This window comes from Cynocephalus volans, chromosome 14, assembly GCF_027409185.1.
Source record: "Cynocephalus volans isolate mCynVol1 chromosome 14, mCynVol1.pri, whole genome shotgun sequence".
In the NCBI taxonomy this organism is placed as follows: Eukaryota; Metazoa; Chordata; class Mammalia; order Dermoptera; family Cynocephalidae; genus Cynocephalus; species Cynocephalus volans.
This window is the reverse complement of record NC_084473.1, coordinates 10,167,417-10,190,982: the sequence shown is the minus strand read 5'-3', so window position 1 is coordinate 10,190,982 and position 23,566 is coordinate 10,167,417. Positions and strand designations below refer to the sequence as shown.

The 23,566-nt window shown below is 46.6% G+C and overlaps 1 protein-coding gene, 1 long non-coding RNA gene and 1 pseudogene across 2 annotated transcripts; 2 read left to right on the top strand and 1 right to left on the bottom strand.

Moving 5' to 3' along the window:
• Positions 1–1,672: 1,672 nt before the first annotated feature.
• KLF11 (KLF transcription factor 11) lies at positions 1,673–15,476 on the bottom strand. The gene is made up of 4 exons (XM_063078898.1): positions 15,324–15,476; positions 13,318–13,587; positions 11,556–12,519; positions 1,673–4,256 (listed from the first exon to the last, which is right to left on the bottom strand). The coding sequence occupies exons 1-4, from the start codon at positions 15,363–15,365 to the stop codon at positions 3,976–3,978; spliced, it is 1,557 nt and encodes a 518-aa protein (XP_062934968.1). The 5' UTR covers positions 15,366–15,476; the 3' UTR covers positions 1,673–3,975.
• On the top strand, positions 15,211–18,666 carry LOC134363311 (uncharacterized). Its single transcript, XR_010021699.1, has 3 exons — positions 15,211–15,371; positions 16,093–16,256; positions 18,421–18,666. It is a non-coding gene; the product is annotated as an uncharacterized LOC134363311 (long non-coding RNA).
• Positions 18,667–20,029: 1,363 nt separating this feature from the next.
• Positions 20,030–21,056, top strand: LOC134363434 (beta-1,4-galactosyltransferase 4-like; annotated as a pseudogene).
• Positions 21,057–23,566: the final 2,510 nt, after the last annotated feature.

The following is a 23,566-nucleotide window of genomic DNA, read 5'->3' as shown; positions in this document are numbered from 1 at the left end:
TCTGCCTGAAGGGAGCTACCTTGCCCAGGGTAACTCCTCCTCCCCCCAGGGCCAGCCCTCTTCCATTGAGAAAGGCTGTGCTCCTCGCCTCTTCTGGGACCCCTCTGTGGGGGCCTCCAGCCCAGGGCTCCGGGGGCTGCCCTTGCCACAGTGGCTCTGCAGCTTCTCTTCTTCCCAGGCCCTGTCCTCTTCCCTCACTGCCTGACAAGTATTGTTCCTGAGAGTCTCATCCAATATGTGTCCCATGGGCAAATATGTCTCAAGAGTCTTTCAGGAACCTCACCCAAGACACCCTGCCATCTGTTGCCACCCAAGAGCTACTGGGTCAGGGGGGAGGCAGCATGCAGCTGGTTCTCTGCGGTGCAGTACCTGGCCAGCCTGGGCTGCGAGGCCAGTGCAATGGTGGCAGGAGGGGCACAGTCAGCCAAGGCCTTGGCCATTGCGGGACTCTGGCTGTCACTTGGAGGTAGGTGGAAAGCCAGCGGCAGGCTTTCAGCAGAGCATTATGACCTGACATTTCTAAACAGCTTCTTGTGGTTGTCGAACACACACTGAAAGGGAGCTCGGGCAGCAGCGGGGAGGGCCAACAGTAATCCAGGAGACACAGTGGTAGCTTGGACTAGGTGACAACAGAGGACACAGTGGAAAGTGGTCAGATGCTGGACATTCTGAAAGAGGAGTCAAGGATTGTGACAGATTGGATGTAGGGTGAGAAAAGAGTTAAGGGTGACTCCAAGATCTAGCACCTAAACAGCTACAACTATGCTGTTCTTTTCAAAGAAAATGGGGTCAGATGTGAGGAAGTTGGGGGGACATGAGGTGCTCAGTCATTTTATATCTGAGAAGCTAATTGGACAGATGTCAAGTAGACAGCTGGATATAGGAATTTGAAGTTCAGATGAGAGGAACAAGGAAAGAGACACTCAGGGATCTTTATGGTCAAGATATTATTCTCATCTAAGTCACAAGGCTGGGAAAGGTCAGCAAGGGAGCGCAACAGTGAGAACTGAGCTCTGGGGACCCCAGCATCACGACACCAGGCGGACGAGGGGCCAGCAAAGGAGCACACAGGGAGGTGGGAGCAGAGCATGGGCGTGTGCCCTCAGGGGCGCCATCAGATCTGTCCAATGCTGCCTGTAGGCCAATGGGGCCTGAGAACTGAGCCCATGAGAGTCTCTGGCAACATCCACGAGAGCTCCCTCTGTGGTGTGTGGATGCAAAGCCCCAGCCGAGCTGGTATAAGAGTGCACAGAGTAAGAGTCAAGAATGTGCACGGAGCAAGAGTTAAGACTGTGGCCCCGTGTTGTTCTTTCTAGCCCTGGACTGGGGGTGGGGGGAGGTAGGAAAGAAGCCTAACACCTCTGCCAATTCCACTTCTTTGGCAGCCAGCTCCTGGCACAGAAGAGCATAAGCACACCGGGTCCTATTCTGCCAGGACCAGACCCGCCACCAGAGTGGCCACCACAGAAGCAGCCTCTTCACACATTTTTTTTCAGAAAGAACCAAGGAATCTAAGGAAACAGAACAAACCCCCAGAAAATGAAGAGTTTAGGTTGGGCATTATAAGATGAATTTTCGACTCTTCTAAAAAGTCACTGGGTGCAGTTAAATGACACAAGACACAAATTCAGTTTGCAAATCAAAAAGTTTTATATGATTCCAAAAAAGTTACAATACACATACTCATTTAAATAATAAAGTCTGATACATAAAGCATAATTATGAGACATTTAAAATATTACTGAAATTACTTAAAAGGCTCCAAGTCAAAAAAGATGAAGCAAAATTGCTCAGGCAATAAAGTGCACCACGGACCCCGCCTCTCCACGCTTTGCCCCCACACCCAGGACGTCCTGGAGGGCTCTGCCCGAAACCACCACCAGCAACGGTGATGGTTCTCAGGAGACTGTTTTTCAGGCAGGACTGCTTCCCAACTTATAATCTTTCAACAAACAGACGGGTGAAATCGTTTACAGAAGGTATTTCTAAATCTAATCAGGAAACGGAGGCTTAAATTAAAAAAACCATTTTCAACAATCTATTCTTTAGAGACAACACTGCTCAGAGAATGAAGTAAGACCTTATATAATCCACCAGAACACTAGTAGGACTAACATTACTTTGTATATCATCAATAAGAAAAAACCAAAATTTGATGCCATTTATGGCATACACATAGTCAAAATGTTTATGCTGAATTAAGGTGAGTAGGAGAAGGGACTGGGGTGGTGGGGAAAAACATAGCCATGTACAATTATGGTTCTCCTGCAAGTGTATATGTCTCATAACAACAGAAATACTCACCTATGAAAGTGTCCAAAAACCTGAAAACCTCCTAAAAATACATACACATATAACTGTCAAATAGGAGTTGATACTAAGCAGCGTAATGGGAATCAAGAATACAATGAATGGCCAGGCGAGCGTTGTATCAGGCCAAACAGACCTCAACACAAAACCTAATTTTATTTAATATTCAGTATTTCACCTTAACATCATTTTAATAAATGTAAATGCCAATAACTAAAAGACAAGGACAAAATCTAAATACATACTGCACAATAAAAAAATATTCTCAGGCTACCGAAGTAGTGCAACATTCCATGTGTTCTTACATTTACTCTGTCGCCTGAATTTCCAACACTTAGAAAAACCAGTTTTGGTGGCTTCTTGGACACAGGAGGCCACAGTTTTGTATATCTAGGACATGTACTCACAGCTTAAAGTGGTGCCTAAATTCTATTTTCTAAGAAAACAAAAAACAAAACAAAAAAAAAAACAAACAAACAAAAACCATTCCAAGTAATTTCCTATTTGATCAAAACAATTTCTTTCAAACAAAATGAAATGGCAGCTGGGTAGTATTACTGCCATTTGGCATATCTCGCATTTCCTACAGATTTTAACAGGAATCAGAGCTCCAAGCTGACTGCACACGCATCTCACTTCAGATAAGCTGTACTTTGGTGGAAAGTTCTTCCAGCCAATACGGACATTTCCTTTTTTTCTCAGAAGTTACTCTAACCACAATGTAGTATGGATAAGGCCACATCAAAAGAAGTCAATTGACAACTGACAAAGCGGCTGGGTTTGAGTGTTTACATATCTTTTTTGGTGTTTTAGGTACAAATGGGAAATGGAATGGCTTGCTTTCAGCAGAACAACAGCCCAAAAGACAAATATTATGCACACTCAGATCCTGCAGCAGCTCCTGGTCACTGGGATCTACCCAGAGCTTAAGTTACCCTCTGGGGTACATCCTTCACAAGTCACACCATGAACACAGGTGACTAGTTCTGGTGAACCAAAATTTTAGTTCCTTAGGCTACAGGAATGGTTTCCTGGAATTTCCCTTCAAAATGTTATGAAGAGGTTGCTTGTGAAATTTATTTTTCCCTTTTCTTTAAGAGCCCCTTATTCAACCAGTTCTGACTCCCAAAAAATCCTTAGATCGAAAAAAGCCTGATAAAAAACTTGTCATATCTTTTGGCTGAAAATGTGCCAAGTTTACTCAAAGCAGGGTCATTATGTAAAAACTTTGTTATTAAACACTGAAAAGAAGGCTGTAAAATCATCTATCTAGAAACTGGTGATCTGAGCACCAACAGTATAAATATTTTTATAAAAAACAGTATAAAAATTAGTACCCTGTCTCATCTCTAGAAAACATGAGTGGAAAGGTTGTAAAAAAACCAGATTTTATAAACTTTATTGCCAAAATGTTTGTTTAAATGCTGGTGATTTAGATTATCAAATTTCTTCCATTTCCTGGAAAAAAAAAAAAAAAAAATTCCGAAACTACAAAAGATATTGAACAGGGTCCCAACCAGAAAGAAAAGTTAACGTACTTTCAATAAACCAGCTCCCCATCCTTCCCTAGCCTCTTTTTCTTTTTTTTTTTTGGAGAGGAACCCATCAGTTCCATTCCTAAAAAGAGGCTTTTAAAATGCCACAGGCAATGGCCTCCCCAACCTTTCAGGCGGAGGCCTGCGTGGTTGCGAGCGGGCTCCCAGGGCTCTCTGCTGAGGCACTCCTGTTCAGTTTGCCAACCTCTGCCTGCCAGCCTGGGATCTTCTTGGCAGTCATGTGGCGCCGGGCGTGCTTGGTCAGGTGGTCGCTGCGCATGAAACGCCGGTCACACACCGGACACATGAACTTCTTCTCCCCTGTGTGTGTTCTGCGGTGGCGAGACAGCTCATCTGAACGAGCAAACTTTTTATCACATCCATCCCAGCTGCAGGTAAAAGGCTTCTCCCCTAAGAGGTGTGAAAACATATGGAAGAAAAAGTAAATGCTTAGCAACTTGTAGATACGTTAGTTCAGGTCATTTTAAAATTTAGTTCACCAAAATCTCCAGAAGAGTAAAGTAATATCCTATTATTCTGTGAATGGGTGATTAAGAAATCAAGAAGTTCACCAAAATGCATTTCTTTCTGACACACCTGAGATGTAATATGTCAGGGTCTGAGGACATCAAGCTAATCTATCTTTCAAAAGAAATTTTTAAATACAGGGGCCGGCCCGTGGCTCACTCGGCAGAGTGTGGTGTTGATAACACCAAGGCCACGGGTTTGGATCCCTATATAGGGATGGCCGGTTAGCTCACTTGGGAGAGCGTGGTGATGACAACACTCTTTACCAGTCATTTAAAAAAAAAAGAAAAAAAGAAAAGAAATTTTTAAATACAAACAAATCTAGCATCTAGCTTGGGGTAGGGGGAAGATTTTTTTTTTTTTTTTTTTTTTTTAAAGACAACCGGTAAGGGGATCTTAACCCTTGACTTGGTGTTGTCAGCACCACACTCTCCCAAGTGAGCTAACCGGCTATCCCTATATAGGGATCTGAACCTGTGGCCTTGGTGTTATCAGCACCACAGTCTCCCAAGTGAGCCATGGGCCGACCCCAAGATTCTTAAAAAGAAAATTTTTGTCCCTCTCAAGATAAACTGCACATCCAAAAAATCCCTCCCAGGACCTATATGACTTCTCAGAACCATTAATCACATCTTCATATTTCTTATTACACTGACAAATGAAATGGAGGGTTAGAATTCTTTTTTTTAAATTTTTTTTATTTTTATTTTTTTAAAAGATGATCAGTAAGGGCATCTTAACCCTTGACTTGGTGTTGTCAGCACCACGCTCAGCCAGTGAGCTAACCAGCCATCCCTATATAGGATGTGAACCCGCGGCCTTGGTGTTATCAGCACCACACTCTCCCGAGCGAGCCATAGGCTGGCCCTAGAATTCTTTTTTTTTTTTAAAAGATGACTAGTAAGGGGATCTTAACCCTTGACTTGGTGGTGTCGGCACCACGTTCTCCCAAGTGAGCCACGCGCCGGCCCAAGAGGGTTAGAATTCTAACTGCCACCTTTCCCGTTACAAGCTTCAAGTGCCTTTGCCACTCATTCAAGCACCTGGCAGGTGCCCTGTTCTGTGTCTTACTAGAGTTACAGAGGTGAGCAAGCCCTCTCCTCCACAGCCCTCTGGGACCTTTCCAGCCAGCAGGAACACACCCGTTTCTGCAGCCTGAAGCTCTTCTCTTTAGCAGGTTGTAGCAATCACATACTGCATGTGAGATCACTGATTTTTTACATTGTTACACACTGTATGGTGCCCCATCTTACCACAGATTTATGACTTGCCTAGCTCATCTATCTTTGTACAGTTAAGCCCTCTACATAGTATTTTGTATAGCAGGTGGCAAATAATTGGTTTTGAGTGAATGAGTGAAGAGATACCGACTAAATACAGCAAACCCTTGAACAACACGGGTTTGAAATGCATGGGTCCACTTACCCATGGATTTTTTTCAACCAACCACAGATCAAAAACACAGTATTCAGGGGCCGGCCTGTGGCCCACTCGGGAGAGTGCGGTGCTGATAACACCAAGGCCATGGGTTTGGATCCCATATAGGGATGGCTGGTTAGCTCACTGGGTGAGCATGGTGCTGACAACACTAAGTCAAGGGATAAGATCCCCTTACCGGTCATCTTTAAAAAAGAAAACGAAAACACAAACAAAACAAAACAAAAAAACCCCCACAGTATTCACAGGATGTGAAATCTGAGTATACAGAGGGTTGACTTTTCACATACATGGTTCCATAGGGCTGTTTTACGTGGATTTTTGACTGTGTGGGGGTGAGTGCCCTTAATGCCCATGTTGTTCAAGGGTCAACTGTGGAATATACCAATATTTATAAAGCAAATGTACTTCACAGGGCCTCCAAAGCCCTGCAGTTTCAGGTTTAGCCTAACTTTTTTAAAGTACATATAGAAATGTTAACCTTGCAAAAGACAGGAAACTTTCCCCAGGCTAAAGCCTCTGATATTGATATAGAATTGTAACACAGCAAAAAGGGTAGATGTCCTTGGTGCAGGTTATTAACCTTACTTAATTGTTATGTAAACATACTAAGGAAATTGCTGTAGGGAAAAACAGTGTTTGCTAAGATCAAGCTTTTGTTGGTGGATCAACTTAACCTTTTGCAAATTGCATTATGGAATGTCACATTGCTTGTTACCAGCCTTTACTGTTAAACTATAATTGGTCATAACCCCACCTATGTTCTTTTCCTGTAACTTCCTGGTCTGGAGAATAAATGCAGGGCAAGAACCCCAGTTCATGGTTAATTCCCAAAGGAAGGAATGCCTTTCTCTTGAGAGTTCTGGGAAATTAACCTCTTCAGGGTCTCTCACTGCTTGGAAGAAATGGGCTTTGAGTAATCCTTTTTGCAGCTCCATCACCCAGGGGAAGAAAGGTGACAAATCCGTGTTAGGCAAAGCAACAGTCAACTGTATTATATTTTTCAAAGCTCAATTAACCGGAAAATTCAGCATCATGATGAACCATTGTTATAGGAAGCAGGGCTGAAAACCTCATAGATTTTAAAGACTCCGTGCTGTAGGGCTGGCTGGCTAACTTGGTTAGAACACAGCCTTATTAACACTGAGGTCACAGGTCCAGAGCCACCAAAAACAAACAAACACCAAAGACCCCACCTTGTAAGTAAGAGGTTACCCTACCTGTTCCCAGGTTCCACTACCACTGCCGGCAGCACACCTGGATGGCCAGGTGTTGGGACAGAGACTAAGGGCCCCTTGGCATGGGATTTACAAAACTCCCTGCTTATTTTTAACATATCAAAAATGTAGCATCCATTCACTCCACCTTATTCCAATTTAAACATTTTTCAGGTTGGTAGAAATCTAATGTAAAGCAATCTTATCCAAGGTAAACTTACCCAAAGATTCTATTTCTCATGAAAACACCAATTGAGTGTTTACAAAATGGCACAAAAAGAGGATTTTTCAGAACCTTATGGTTATTTAAGTTGAAGTACTTGGGGAAACACAAAAGGAGCTTGTTTTGGTCATCATATTTTCTGCTATTCTGCTAGTACTTCTACCAATAAACAATAAAACCTCATTCAGTCACCTCCCCCAATCTGGAATCTGCTTTGATATGAAGTTCACCTTGGCAGTCTCAGTGAAAAGTAGAGTTGGCCAAGTCAGTGAGCCCGTAAGACAGCAGAGCAGGTCAATTCCCTCAGAAGCACTATTCACACTAACACTACCACCAGCCCCCTGTCATGCCAATGACCGACCAGCATTTACTAGTGTCATGCTCTGTGTCAGATGCCAGGAGTTTACATGCAGGTGAGACAAATATGTAAGTAACTAAAAAACAAAGAATGTGGTGAGACATACAATAAACCAGTAAGGTCAAACAAGGAAGAAAGAGCAGGAAACAGTCTAAGAACTGATTTTGGGAAGCCCCTTGGAATGTTTTCGGTAAGTAGAGATGGGCAGAGGGTGAAGGATGGAAACTTGGAACCAGACAGAGGTCAAAGCAGGCTGCTTTTGCACAGGCAGAAAGGCAAGTACTTCACGGGCCAGGTTTGGGGTCTTATCCCCAAAGCAAATAGCCACTCCTTAGCATGGAGGAACAGTACAGTTCCTTTTGTAATGCCTAAATACCAGACTGTATTTAGGCACAAGCAGGGGCGCCATGATCAGAGCTTTCCTGTGCTAATTAGAAACAACCCTACCTCAAATGCACTTGGGGGGGCTGGCCGATAAGCTCAGTTGGTTAGAGTGCACTGTTATAACACCAAAGTCAACAGTTCAGATCCTCATACCAGCCAGCTACCAAAAAACAAACAAACAAAATGCACTTGGTAGTAGGAACTCCCTCCAGCTCAGCCTTTTCTATATCATATCTCACAAGTCAGGCATTCTGGTGGAAAGGGGATTCCGCAATCAAGAGTTTAGAAAACACATCTTTAGGCTTGCTTTTTAGCTCACTTGGGAGAGAGTGGTGCTGGTAACACCAAGGTCAAGGGTTCAGATCCCCTTACCAGCCAGCCGCCAAAACAAACAGAAAAAGAAAACGCATCTATACTGCAGAACCTTTGACCTGTGTAGTGGATTGAATTATGTCCCCCCCAAACTCACTGAAGCTTGAATTGTGTCCCCTAAGTTTTATGTATTAGAAACTTCGCTGTGACTGGTGGGAAATCCTATTATGGTAATTGAAAAGGAGAGCCTTGAAGAGATGATTAGATTAGGGCCATGCCATAGAAAATGGATTAAAAATGGTGGTCAGGGGTGTGGTTCTGAGGGCTTTAAAAGAGTCTGTCTCTCTCTCTCTCTGCTCTGCTTCCACCATCTGGCAATGTGAGACTCCTGGGTCACTGTTACCATCACCAGCTGGACTATGGACTTACCAGCCTCAGAAACTGCAAGCAATAAATTTCATTTTCTTTATAAATCATCCAGTTTCAAGTATTTCATTTATAAGCACCAGAAACAGACTAATACAACCTGTAAATGTGCTTATATGCAAGTACATGTGTGAATCTCTGAAAGGCAAGTTTAACAAGAAGACTACTTAACCACAGGACCCTTAAAAAACAAAACAACAGAACACTAACTCACAAAACAGGAGCTCCACAAAACACCTGAGAAATGCTGTCCTAATTTACTAAGGTGATTCTCTACCAGCTAACACTCAGTTCTCTGATAAACAGTATGGTAGCTACCAGCCCCTTGGAGCTATTTGAATGTAAATTTCAATTAACAAAAATGTAAAACTCAGTTCCCCAGTCACTCTAGCCACATTGCAAGTGCATGTGGTTAGTGGCTATCCTAACGACAGAGAATATTTCCATAGCAAAATTTTCTATTGGACAGAGCTGATTAGATTATAGACAGATCAAGTCATTATAGTTTTGTTTGCCTTCTCAATTAAAAACTATACATTATAATGGGCCGGCCCGTGGCTCACTAGGGAGAGTGCGGTGCTGATAACACCAAGGCCATGGGTTCGGATCCCATATAGGGATGGCCGGTTGGCTCGATCCCCTTACCGGTCATCTTTAAAAAAAAACAAAAACAAAAACAAAAAAAACTATACATTATTAAAAGTAAGAAAATTATATTCTTTAAAAATATCCTACTGCCATCTGATCTTTGACAAAGGCACCAAGCCTATTCACTGGGGAAGGGACTGCCTCTTCAGCAAGTGGTGCTGGGATAACTGGATATCGATATGCAGGAGAATGAAACTAGATCCATACCTCTCACCGTATACTAAAATCAACTCAAAATGGATTAAGGATTTAAATATACACCCTGAGACAATAAAACTTCTTAAAGAAAACATAGGAGAAACACTTCAGGAAATAGGACTGGGCACAGACTTCATGAATACGACCCCAAAAGCACGGGCAACCAAAGGAAAAATAAACAAATGGGATTATATCAAACTAAAAAGCTTCTGCACAGCAAAAGAAACAATTAAAAGAGTTAAAAGACAACCAACAGAGTGGGAGAAAATATTTGCAAAATATACATCTGACAAAGGATTAATATCCAGAATATATAAGGAACTCAAACAACTTTACAAGAAGAAAACAAGCAACCCAATTAAAAAATGGGCAAAAGAGCTAAGTAGGCATTTCTCTAAGGAAGATATACAAATGGCCAACAGACATATGAAAAAATGCTCAACATCACTCAGCATCCGGGAAATGCAAATCAAAACCACATTGAGATACCATCTAACCCCAGTTAGGATGGCTAAAATCCAAAAGACTATGAACGATAAATGCTGGCGAGGCTGCGGAGAAAAAGGAACTCTCATACATTGTTGGTGGGACTGCAAAATGGTGCAGCCTCTATGGAAAATGGTATGGAGGTTACTTAAACAATTGCAAATAGATCTACCATACGACCCAGCCATCCCACTGCTGGGAATATACCCAGAGGAATGGAAATCATCAAGTCGAAGGTATACCTGTTCCCCAATGTTCATCGCAGCACTCTTTACAATAGCCAAGAGTTGGAACCAGCCCAAATGCCCATCATCAGATGAGTGGATACGGAAAATGTGGTACATCTACACAATGGAATACTACTCAGCTATAAAAACGAATGAAATACTGCCATTTGCAACAACATGGATGGACCTTGAGAGAATTATATTAAGTGAAACAAGTCAGGCACAGAAAGAGAAATACCACATGTTCTCACTTATTGGTGGGAGCTAAAAATTAATATATAAATTCACACACACACATACACACACACAAACCGGGGGGGGGGGGAAGAAGATATAACAACCACAATTATTTGAAGTTGATACAACAAGCAAACAGAAAGGACATTGTTGGGGGGGAGGGGGGAGGGAGAAGGGAGGGAGGTTTTGGTGATGGGGAGCAATAATCAGCTACAATGTATATTGACAAAATAAAATTAAAAAAACAAAAAAAAAAAACAACAACAAAAAAAAAATATCCTAGAATTTGGGGCTGGCTGATTAGCTCAGTTGGTTATAGCACGATGTTGTAACACCAAGATCAAGGGTTTGGATCCCCATACCAGTCAGCCACCAAAATTTAAAAATTCTAGAATTTGAATTTTCTATAGTTTGTACAGACCTTTGTCCACCGTAAACATAAGTAAGTAACATTGATTAAAATGTTTTAAACAGGGCCGGCCCGTGGCTCACTTGGGAGAGTATGTTGCTGATAACACCAAGGCCACGGGTTCAGATCCCTATATAGCGATGGCCAGTGAGCTCACTTGGGAGAGCGTGGTGCTGACAACACCAAGTCCAGGGTTAAGATCCCCTTACTGGTCATCTTTTAAATAAATAAATAAATAAAATAAAACAAAATGCTTTAACTGAATGTGAATGCACACTTCTAAAATGTAAAGACAGCATGACATGTCTACTGCAGTGCGAACAGAAGGGGGCAGTATGACTCACCCTAAAAGACACAAAGGACCACAACCACAGAACTATATTAAATTTTATCTACTAGGGTGAGCAGTTGAAACTGTATAAAAACCAGTGAGAGCTGTGCTCATGTTAACCCCAATCCCTATGAGATGAAGGCTTTTCAGAACCAAAGAAAAACAGCCACACTTCCACCTTCTCCATTGGTTCTCACGCTTCCCTCCTTCCTTCCTCTGAGGTGGCTCAGCTGTGTTTCCTATCCACAGGGTCCAGTGTGCCCAATTCCCTACCTGCCCCAGCACTTACCTGTGTGAGTACGAAGATGAGCCTTGAGGTGGGAACTTTTGAAGTAAGTCTTCCGGCAGCCTGGGAAGTTGCAAACATAGTTTCTCCTTCGGGAAAAGTCTACCTGAGGGGCACAGTTTTGGCTGGAGGCAATGAACACTGGAGCAGGGGCAAGGGGCAAGAACTTGGTATTCCCAACAGCCATGACACTCGATGAGCAGGTGGCAGGCTGGGAGAAGGCTCCCTGGGGCAGAACCAGCATCACAGTTCCCTGAGGCGCAGGTGGTCCCATGAACACAGGCTGGGGCACTGGAGCAGCCTGGGGTAGGATGGGTTTGACAGTCCCCACAGACAACTGGGGAGGGGGTTTCAAAAAAGCTGGTAACGTGCTACTTTGTCCAGTCACAGGAATCATTTGGCAAAGGACAGGGAGACTGGGGACAGGGACAGAAATCAGAGGGGTGTTTTTCCTTGGCAAGTCATTTTCATAATTCTTTGGTGAGCAGGTCTGAACTGCAACGGGCCACCCCGCCTGCTGGCCTCTGTCAGTGGGGAACAGGACACCAGCCTCATGCAAGCAAGGCTGACAGGACACTGAGTTAGTGTTGAGTAAACTGCCTGCGAGGTGTGTGTCCTGCAAAGCTTCAAAATGTCCCAGAAACTGTGCTTTCCCTTCTGTGTTGCTGAAAATTCGTTGTTCTTGAGTCTGCGCAGTAAGAAAGTGGGCGGGGGCAGGACTCTCCCCGGTGTGTCGGATCACACTTGTCAGCACAGCCCTGCAGGAGGGGCCGGGGGGTGGCTCCAGCGGCTCTGGCTTCAAACCTGGCAAGCCCCTCTCTGCTCTCCTGCTCAGCACTCTGGCTGCCACGGCAGAGGATGAGGGGATGGCCATGACCATGCATGCTTTGGAATCAGTTACTTGGGAAGGAACATGTGCTCCTGTTGGTGGCTCCATGAGATCAGGGCTCTGAGGAGGAGTTATGCACTTTAAAAAAAAAAAAAAAGTACTACGTCAAAAGGTTGTTTTGGTTAAATTTTTAAAAGGACTAATGTGGTCCCGTTGTCCCCCAACACCTTTAAAAAGAAGCACCTGGAGGAGACTGGCCTATGCCTGCTCTCGACACATGCCAGCAGCCAGGCCCATTACTTTTCTCTGCCACCCACAAGTCCCTTCTCATCCTTCTCCACATCTGCTTTCCACACTCTTCTTCCAGTGCAAGCTTCCAGCCCAGGACAGTCACATCACAATTTTCACTTGTTAGCAACATAAAGTTCTAACTTTTCCAAGCTGAGAAGCAATTTCATAGCTGTAGCAATTTATAAAAAACAAAAATTGCTGATTTGCTGCATCCAACTCACACAGGTAAGTAGTCAGCTGTAACAGGAAGGGAGAGATAGCAGTATTTCAAACCATCTTAGGCTGTCTGATGTCAAAGCACATGCTTTCTCCAACTGCCACTCACATATCCTGATCCTGGGCTGGGTCACTGGGAGAACCTAAGCCCCCACCTCAAGATTCCCCAGATATGAGTAAATTTCACTTTCTCACATCAACCTGTACACTTCATCCTGTGAACATTAACCATGTGGCTAATAAGCTATGCTCCATCAACAGAAAGAGCATGGATTCAAGAGATGAAAGAAGAGTTTTTACCCCTCCAGACCCACATGGTAATGCCACTTGTTTGCCAGCATTCCAGAGAATCTCCCCACTAGCTCAACACATTTATTCAAGCAACTCCCATCATTTCACAAAGATGCTCTTCCCCCAACCTCCTCTTACCAGAGTTGATAAAGAATGGAAGTCCTTTGGTAGCTCAGGTGTGGCTGCGTCCATATGCACAGTAGTGGTGAAGTCCCCAGAGTCAGAGACAGGTGTGAGGGGTCTTATCTTCAATAGGTCACCTTTCTGGGATCTTTGACCCCAAGAGCTCATGCAAACAAGAGCCTCAACAGCTTCCATGTCTGTCTGCTCCAAGATGCTGCACTTAGACCTTTTGCTGTCATGCCACTTCCTCTCCAGGATTGATTCACATATATCCATGATGCCAACCTAACGGTGACACAACAGCTTTTCAATCCAGGGAAAAACAGGAAAGGTAAGCCTCAGTGGGCATGTGGATATACACACAGCCCATACTATGCATGTAATGCACACACAGTACTCCACACGCAACAAGCCCTGTGTTCTAGCAAAAGACATTAATGGAACGCTCACAACTTTGCTTTTTTTTTTTTTCTGACTGGTAAGGGGACTGCAACCCTTGGCACTGTGTGGTCCATACCACGCTCAGCCAGTGAGCGCACAGGCCATCCCCATATAGGATCCGAACCCGCAGCCTCGGCGCTACCAGCGCCACACTCTCCCGAGTGAGCCACGGGGCCAGCCCACAACAACTTTGCTTTTAAGCCAACGTTCTGAAGACTGGACTTTGGCGGCTGACTCTTAGAAAAGGTTACTAAACTCATGTTTTTCTTGGGTAAATGTCTAATAAGATTCCAGAGGTGTAAGCCTAAGGGAGTAGTGTGAAGTTATTGCATAAAGATGAACCCACTCTGAGGACATCCAAAAACTCTGCTGGTGGGCGAGATCCTCTGATGATGGCTGAGTTGGCAAAGCCACCAGAGTAGTGTTTCTTTGGAGGCATTTGTGGAAACCTTTTAGGGCATTCGCCCTAGCCTTCTTAGGTCAGGTCATTACCACAAGCAGAATTTCCCTGGTGGCTGACCTCCATCGGCTCTGTGCAGGTAGAACTCACGGTGATTTAGCCTGTTTCCTCAACAGATTCAAAAACACTAAGACACTTGTTACTGCCCCAAGTCTAGGGCTCAAAGGAAGAGTTTGTTAAAGACCACTTCGACTCAAGACAGGGATCTCTCCCCAGCGTATCACAGCACCTCCTTTTAAGCCAGACAGGGAGAGGACGACTAGAACAGACTTGTTTAAAAAACCCTTAATATCTATAAATACACATTTCTCCTCAATCTGCCTAAGCATCAAAATTTTGTCTGCCCGGGTTTCCCCCAAAGCAAACAGGTAAGGAAGCTGCCTTTACGAATACCACCCTGCCCAGGTTCTGCTCCACGAAGCTAACTGTGAAGTCACAGAATCACATCACACGCGGGAAGGGGCTCACCCAGAGTCACCCTGAGAAGGCCTCCGGAGACCTCCTGCAGGCCTCTGCAGGCCTAACCCCATGACGACCTGCCTCCAGACCTTCACAGGGGGACCCCCCCAACCCACGCCACCCAAACCGCATTCCGCATTCCCGCCTGACCCCGCCCCCAGCCCCTACTGCCCGCAGCCCGGGTTCCCGCCCCTTGCCTCGCCCGCACTGCCGCGTGCTGCTTTCCCGCCAGCCCCTGGCCCCGCCCCCAGCCCTAACCCCGCCCCCTACCGTCTTCACGCCGGGTCCCGCCCCTTGCCTCACCCACACTGCCGCGTGCCGCTTTCCCGCCGGCTCCTGGCCCCGCCCCGCGTTCCCGCCAGCCGCACCCCCGCCCAAGGCCGCTCTCCTTGCAGGGCCGGGTGACGTCATGGCTGGAAATAGCCCTGCGCTGAGGCCAACGGGGCGGGGTCGCGGCAAAACACCGGACAAAGCTGAGCGTCCGCGCACACGCCCCCTCCCCGGCGCGACCCCGTGAGGCTGCCACCCCGCCGGCTCCGGAGCCCGCCCCAATTCCCTTCCAGTGCGGCCACGGCGGGGCCCTTCGCATCCCTCGGCGCCTCCAACCCCGCGCCGCCCTGGCTCAGGCGGGCGCCCCTCCTGCGCCAGCCCCACCACTCACCGCGCGCTCGTCGCCCGCGCCCGCCGAGCCCTGCGTGTGCATGGTGCCGTAAGTTCAGACGCAACAAAAGCGGCCGCGGCGCGTGAGCTGCGGTGCACGGCCCCAGCCGCACGTGCGCGGCGGGCGGCGGCGACCCGGAGCACCAGCAGCCGGCGCGCGCCTCCACCCGCCCGCGCGGCTCTACCCCGGCGCGGCCCTCGCCGCACGGGAGGGGCGGGGCGGCCGCGGAGGGAGCGGCAGCGCAGGGGCGGGGCGCGGAGGGAAACCAAAATACACCGCGCCCTTCGGGGCGGGGATTGCCGCCGACAGCCAATCGGGGCCCGGCCGGTGTGCGGCTGGCCAATGGGCTCCGTGGGGGGCCGCGTGATCGGAGCCTGGCCGCGGCGTGATCGGGCAGGGCGGGATGCGGCACGTGTTTTGCCCGGGTTGAGGGGGCGGGGTCTGAGGCCCTGGAAAGTAGGGGAAAGGTCGCGGCGGCGGCGGCGGGTGGCGGCTGCCGGGGCGCCGGGCGGGCGGAGGGGTTGGTGTAGCTGCCAGGGAAGTCCCGCCGGCCAGGGAAGGGGCCCGCCCTTAAAGGGACCGCCTGCAGCCGACCCCATGGAGGGAATCCAGTGGATGACGGGGCCCACCCGGAGGCCTCACGCCGGTTTTTGTTTGTTTTTAGTTTCTATTAATCTGCCCTTGGTCCTTGTAGCGCGCCTCTGACCAGGAAGAGGCTTGGAAGCTGGCTGGTTCTGGGTGACATTCCTTCATCTGCTTGTTCCTGCAGGCACCCGAAGCTTCTCGGCCAGCGTCTTCCACTGACACCCCTGCCCAGGCGTCCCTGGGCCGCAGTTTGCCACTGTCAGTGGGGTCAGGAGCAGCCTGAAGGGATGATCACCTGAGAGGTGCCTGGTGAAACCTGCCCATTCATCTCAGGCCCGTGGAAACCAGGTCAGCTTGAGAGATCAGGCTGGTACCCAAGCACCTTGTATCGTGTGTGTACTCCGGTTGCACACGTCTCTGAGTGGGGTTTACCCACTTCTGCAGTTCTTAGTTCTTGGAGAGCATGTTGTGGACTGAATTATTAACTCCCAAAATTCATCGAAGCTTGAATTGTGTCCCACAAGTTTTATGTATTAGAATCTTAGTCCCCACTGTGACTGTTAAGAGGGTGGGAAATCCTATTATGGTGATTGAAAGGTAGGGCCTTGAAGAGATGATTGGATTGTAGGACCATGCGGTAGTGAATGGGTTAAAAACGGTGGTCAGGGGCGTGGTTCTGAGGGTTTTAAAAGAAGGGGAGCGTCTGTCTCTCTCCACTTCCACCATCTTGCAGTGTGAGACCCCTGTGTCACTGTCATCACCAGATGGACTTTGCACTTCCCAGCCTTAGACACTGAAAGCAATAAATTTGGTTTTTCTTTCTAAATTACCCAGTTCCAGGTATTTTATTATAAGTGACAGAAACAGACTAATACAGAGCAGGAACTGTGCTGTGTTTATTTGTGTCCCCCCAGCCTGCAGCGCAGCAATGGGACATCCCTCCCTTCGTCCACTGAGCCACCATTTGCTGAGTATTGATATGGGTTTGCGCAGGGCAAGGTGCAGAGGCTGAGAGAGGAGTCCTGGTCCTTGAAAGCTCATAGCGGGTGAGACTAGACAGAATCCCTGCACCCCGGGGGATGTGCTGTAAGCCGGAGAAGGCCTGGGCCCAAGGGAACAGGCCTGGCCTCACCAAGCTCACAGGAGCAGGCAGGCAGCTCCCTCACACTCACAAGGAAACACGTGGGGCCCAGGCTTCCGCCACCACTTGTTCCTCACAGGCCCACTGTGGTTGGACAGAGGGGGTTGAGTAGGCGGAAGAGGGTATTTGCTGAAAGAAACAGTAAGGCTGTCTAAAGATGAGTTAACCGTGATTCACAGTCGCTCCCGTGAATCACGGGAGTCTCAAAAGGACATAGGATGTTCTGCACATGAAAAGAGTCAGGTCTTAGCCAAAGACTTGAATATTCTGATTTGTCTGGTCTCTCGCCTTCTAACTGGTTTCCCTTTGTCCACTCCTGCCCCCACAATCTGTTCCCCATGCAGTATCTGGAGAGATCTTTAAACCTTTCAGTGGCTCCCACTGCACTTAGGATAATGTCTACACTCACTGCAGTGGCTTGTTAGCTCCTGCAGGGATCTGGCTCCTCCCGCTCCAGCCTCATCTGCTGTTTCTCTCCCCACAACCCAGTCTATACACCATCAAGGCCTCCTCCTGTTGGTCACATGTCACAACAGCCCCTCTACTGTCCCCAGGGCCTTCCTGTTTCCTGGAGTGCTTTTCCCCTGGATGCATTCTGTGTTCTTACCTGTCATCCCCCTGACAGGCCTCCTCCTAAAGGCTAGAGCAGACTGCCAGTTACTCTCTCTCTTGTTCACTTCCTCTATGTCTTTTGATACATGTTTATTATCTGTCTTCCCACTTCCACCCTCAGGAACCTCCGAAGGCCAGCGAGTTTCTCTGTCTAATTTGTGTAGGCACACAGTAACTGTTGGTTGAATGAGTGAATGAAGGTGGGAACCTACTGGCCTCCCTGCTGGGACATCCCATAGGCACCTCTAATCCAGTGTTTTTGACATTGAACTTGTATTCTACCTGAGTCTGGATTTCTCACCTTCATGGAGGCCACCACTAGATACTCTGTTTCTTGATCTAGAAAGCTGAGTCACCTTTGACTCCTCTCTTTCTTGCACTTATTCCTTTTACCAATATTTCATGCCCTTTTTCCTCCTAAGTATCTCTCAAACTGTCCCTGTCACTCATTGCTGCCCTTGTCCAACCCATGATCCGGGCCCACCTGAATTAATGCCGCTGTCTCCCAGTGGGTCGCCCTACCTCCAGCCTGACCACCTACAATCTGCCCCTCACTGTGAGAATGATTCAAACCCTAAGTTGGAATTCAAAAAGCTATGGGACTGAATCTGCACTCCTTAGTCAGGAATCTATGACTCTTCCTAACCAGGCTCCAGCCAGTGCTTCCTGTATCTTTTCCGACCAGTTCCCCAGATTGCTTTCCCTTTAGCCTTCAGTGCCCCTACTGTCATGTCAAGTCCACTCTCTTCTGCTTTGCAGGGTGGTGTTTATTCTGCCTGGAACATCCCAACCATTGTCTGCTTTGACTAAAAGACTGCAGTGTGATTCCTCAGTGAAGCTATCCCTGAGTCCCCCAAACAGTGGGACAACTCTGTGGAAGGCAGTGTGCTTGGACTTCAGAGTCAGACCTGGATCCAAATCCCTGCTCTGCAGCATGACCTTGGCCAAGTCCTGCAGCCTGCATTTGCCTCATTCCTGCAGAACAGGAGGTGGCAACAGCTCTCCCAAGACCTGAAGCTCTAGCTTCTCTTGCCCCAGGCTCTGTTTCTGGTCCCTGGACAGCAGGAATACCTGGACACGTGGGTAGGAGGCTGGCTCAGGGCTCTTCGTGTGTAAGCCCCTGTTCTGCCCATGTCGAGCCCATCTTCCAGACAGATAGGCAGGCTGTAGTTGCCGCCAAACCCCTGATTCTGGCCCTGCTCATAGTTAGAGCAATATTGACGTGTTTGTAAGCTAAAGACAGTTGCAAGTCATTCACTCAGAGACATCACCGAGACCCATGTCAGCACCAGGCTCCATAGACCCTCTGGGAGAGAGAGTGATCCTACATGCCAGGGTGCCAGCACAGAGGATAGCATTCTGTGTTCCTTCTGAGCTTTGCTTGTTGACTTCTCAATATATCTTGGAGGTTATTGCATGTAAGTACACAAAGATCAACCTCATTCTTTGTAATGGTTAAACAATATTCCATTATATGGATGTGTTATAATTTATTTAACATTTCTGGTTAAATAACGAGGATGTTTAGGTTGTTTCTAGTTTGTTGGGAACATCCTGTCCATCCGTCATTTGCCCACGTGTGAGAAAAACTGCAGGATCAGTTCCTAGAATTGGAATTACTAGGTTAACTGCTTTTTGCATTTCTTTACCTTTTTTTTTTTTTTTTCTTTTCTTTTTGGGGGAGGGGGATAAGTTTTATTGAAGTATAGTATAGTATAGTATAGATATAGGAAAGTGCAAAAACTTCGAATGTATACAACTCAGTGAATTTCACAAGGGAAACACCCTGTGTCAGCTGCCTCCAAATCAAGCAACAATATTAGCAGAATCCCAGAAGCCCCTTTGAGTTTCCTTCCAGTCACTGCTTGTCTCCTCCCTGACGTCCTGCCCAGGATAATTCTTATCATGGCTTCTAACACCACTGGTTTGTTTTGATTCATTAAAACTTTTAAAGACATGTGCAGCCTTGGCTCTGCTGGGGCCTGAGATGCACAATTCCTGGGATGCGGGCGCTGTGCTAGGATTGCAGGGCAACGGGCCAGGGTCAGTACCTGGGCTGGGGATGGGTATGGGGCTGGCAGGGGGCTGGTGGAACCTGGCTTCAGTGGGGCCATCCTGCCTCAGCCCAAGCAGCAGGCCAGGCTGGGGGCCTATGGAGGCCAGGCTTGACGGAGGTGCTGGCTTGGGTGCTGGTGGCGCTGCCTCTGCTGCGGGCATGCTGCCAGACATCCTCAGAGCAGAGCTACTGAGCAGCAGCAGGCATTGCATTTTCAGTTGTCATTAAGTTCACAATCAGATTGGAAATGTTCAGGTAGAAGCTTCCTTGCCTGCAGTGAGGCAGAGAGATATACATTACATCCTAAAAGATATGGGCTTCAACCTGACTTTCCACCTTTCCAACAAATTTCAGTTACTGTTGCTTTTTATTCTGTGCTTTACTGTGGTTGGGTGAGCCATCAGTAACTACTTTGTGAGTGCTGTTCAAGAGATTCCTAAAGGAAAGGATTTCAAGGCTAATTTCAGTAAGGCCACAATTTGGGGAAAGAAGAAGCTCTGACTAATGAAGTGTCCATGAGAAATGCAGAACTTGACAACTGTCCTTCTGTGACTCCACACCTTAGAAGCCAGAACAAACTCATTTCAAACTAGATCTCACTTTGGAAGACGTACAGGCAGAAAATCACATAGCGCCTGGAGGCCAGTATCAGTGTGAGGAGTGTAAGGCTTTACAGTGGATCCTCACCCTCATTCCTCACCGAAAAAGAAACACCTGATGTACCTGCTAGAACATCTCATCCCTTCTTGCAGAGGCAGCAGCCTGGAGTACGGCATCTACATTATTTATCTACTAGGCTGGAAGTAAAAAGTTTATGGAGCCAAACTCTTGGATGTGGGCTATCTAGAAGCTCCAAAAGAAGAAAACTGGGACTGCTTTATAGCCCACCTTGTAGACCTGCTACCCGAGAACGATTTTAACTATTACAGGTGTAAGGATCAGCCCAAGCATCTGGTAAGGTTGGCAGGAACAGCATTGGGTATGGGTTACACTAGAATGGATATTTGGGGGGTGTTATGGCCCTAGGCAGAGAGCAATTTTTCAAGGTGAATGGATTCTCTAACAACAACTGGGGGGGTGGGGGAGGCAAAGACGATGACCTCAGACTCAGGGTCGAGCTCCATAGAACGAAACCATCCTGGCCAAAGCCTGCCGTGGATGAGTACCCGTGATCTTCCACACTGGAGCAGAGGCAGTGAGGAGGGTGTAGAACAAACAAAGCTCTTACAGTGTCATGGGTCTGGGGAACAGGTGAGTTGAGTAATTGTTCATATAAGTGACTGTGGAACCTAGTCCTTTATATATCAACATCACAGTGGATTCCTGGACTGGTTCATGACCTTGGATCTTTTGGTGACATTGGGAAGAACCGATTATTTGATTATAATTTTGGCCTGTAGACTTCCCCTGGTAGCACAGATTAAAAACTTGTTGCCGCTAATTATTGGGCTGAATTTTAACTTTTAGTATTTTCTTAGCAGAGCTCCTTGTGATATGAAATGTTAAACAGTTGTTAACGAGACAATTTTCTCAGTTGTTTTGATCATGAGAGTTGAATATTGTAGTATAGACACTTGAAGACTAAATATAGAAGGATGACTCAGGATATAATGAAGGCTGCTTGAGAACTCTGGTTGAAGGAGATCTATCGAAATTTGAAGTGATACATCGTAGGATAAAAGGCCACCAGAAATAAGATTGCTGAAGGGGGCTGCATAAGTGTTCTTGTCCAAGGTAGAAAAGTACAAAGATGAATTTCTGTTACTCATTTATCATATGTGGTCATTGGCAAAGCAGTGGGTCCCAGAGAGAGGAGAGCCACAGAAGAGGGGAGAAAAGGTGAAGAATGAAGATGCAGCGGACTTGGGAGTGATGAGGCAGCACGAGGACAGAGGGTCAGGTGGAGAGGCGGCAGCCGTGCTGGGCGCTGCTGCTGATGCTCTTCAGTGGGTGTCACCTGCCCAGATCTGCCTTCCAGTCACAGCCCCCAGAAAACACATTGTCTACTAGCTTTTACAGCATTTTTGTATAACGATTTTGTACATGTAGGCTATGAATTAGCAGTTTACAAATGCATATTAACTAATAATGTATCTATAAAATACCTCTGTAGTAAAATATTAAAAAGGAAAAAAAAAAAAAGCTCTTACAGAGGGAATCCCATAGTATGTTCAGTTTTGGGTCTGGCTGCTTTTGTTCAGTGAGCTGTTACATGTAGTGGATTTTGTCTATTCTCGTTGCTGTGGAATATACTGTGGTGTATTTGATCTGTCCTGCTATTGATGAATATTAGGGTTGTTTACAGTATGGGACTGTTGTGAATGAAGCTGCTGTGACATTCTGCTCTGTGGGTGCTGTGGGCTAGATGCTCCCCAGCCTCACTGAGGCTTAGCCCCTACTGTGACTGTCGAGCTTGGGAAATCTTGTGATGGCGATTGAAAGGTGGGGCTTTGAAGAGATGATCGGATTATAGGACCGTGTGCGGTAGTGAATGGATTAAAAACGGTGGTCAGGGGCGTGGTTCTGAGGGCTTTAAAAGGGCAGTATGTGAGGAAATATCTCTGTGATCTGCAATTTTCCGCCATGTGAGACCCCTGGGTCACTGTCGCCAGCACCGAGGCATTCACCAGCTGTGTTCCTTGGACTTTGCACTTCCCGGCCTCAGAAACTGTAAGCAATACATTTTATTTCCTTATAAATCACGCAGTTCCAGGTATTTTGTTATAAGCAACGGAAACAGACTTAAGCAATGGAAACGGACTAATACAGTGGGCTTGTGCATTTTTAATTTAGGAAGAAATTGTCAAATTGCCCTCTAACTGTGCTCATTTACCCCCCCAACATGGACTGCAAAGCCAGTTCCCCATTTCTTTACTAATGCTGGGCCATCCTGGGTTTTCTGACCTTTATCGATCTAAGTGAAGAAAATGAGAGGTCACAATATTATTTTCTTATTTCTTTGTTTCTTAAATATTTATTATAAGCATATTATTATTACAAATTGTGATTTTTCCTTTATGCCCTTCACCCAACCTATCCCTCCCTCAAACCCCCACCTCACTATTTTGTATTTCTTTGATGAACTTTTTTGAGAATTTTTCATATATTTAAAATCCGTTTTGATTTTCTGTGGACTTTGGAGGGGATTTTAAATGATAGTGTAGAAATCTGAGCAGGCTTATATGCTGAAGGGAAGGAGTCAGTGGAGAAAAGGTAATGGTGGAAGAGAGAGGGAGACACTGATGGGTGGGCTGAGGTTGGGGAAGGGGGGGTGTACCCAACAGGGGAGCCAGCCCCGGGCAGGAGGAAGGATGGGGGTAGGAGGAGAGGTCAGGGTGCTCCCGTGTGATCCATTGTCTTGGTGACCTGAAAGGACAAGCCATCTGCCGGGCATGGGCCCTGGTGAGGCTGGAACTGTGTGAGATGAGAAAAGTTCAGAACCGACCCAGAGAGTAGGAACAGGATCGATGGCCCACTGCACCGAGAACCCAGTTAGAATGTTAGAATGACCCTAGGTTCCTGTTGTAGGTACTGGTATTAAAGTGCTGGGTCACCTTGGGCAGGACCCTTTCTCCTCTTTGAATCTGTTTTCTGACGTACAAAGTGGAGTTGGATTAACTCTGTGATTCTAATCAGCCCTGAACTATAATCAAGTTAGGTTTCATAGTTTTGTTGTGAATGAGAAAAAATAAGGTCAGAGAATGGATTTTTTTTGTTTACTTATTTTTTTCTATTTTTCTATTGTTCTTTTTTTGGATAGAGAATGGGTTTTTTTCATACGTTGCTATGGTTTGAATGTGTCCCCCAAAGTTCATATGTTGGAAACTTGATCCCCAGTGCAGCAGTGTT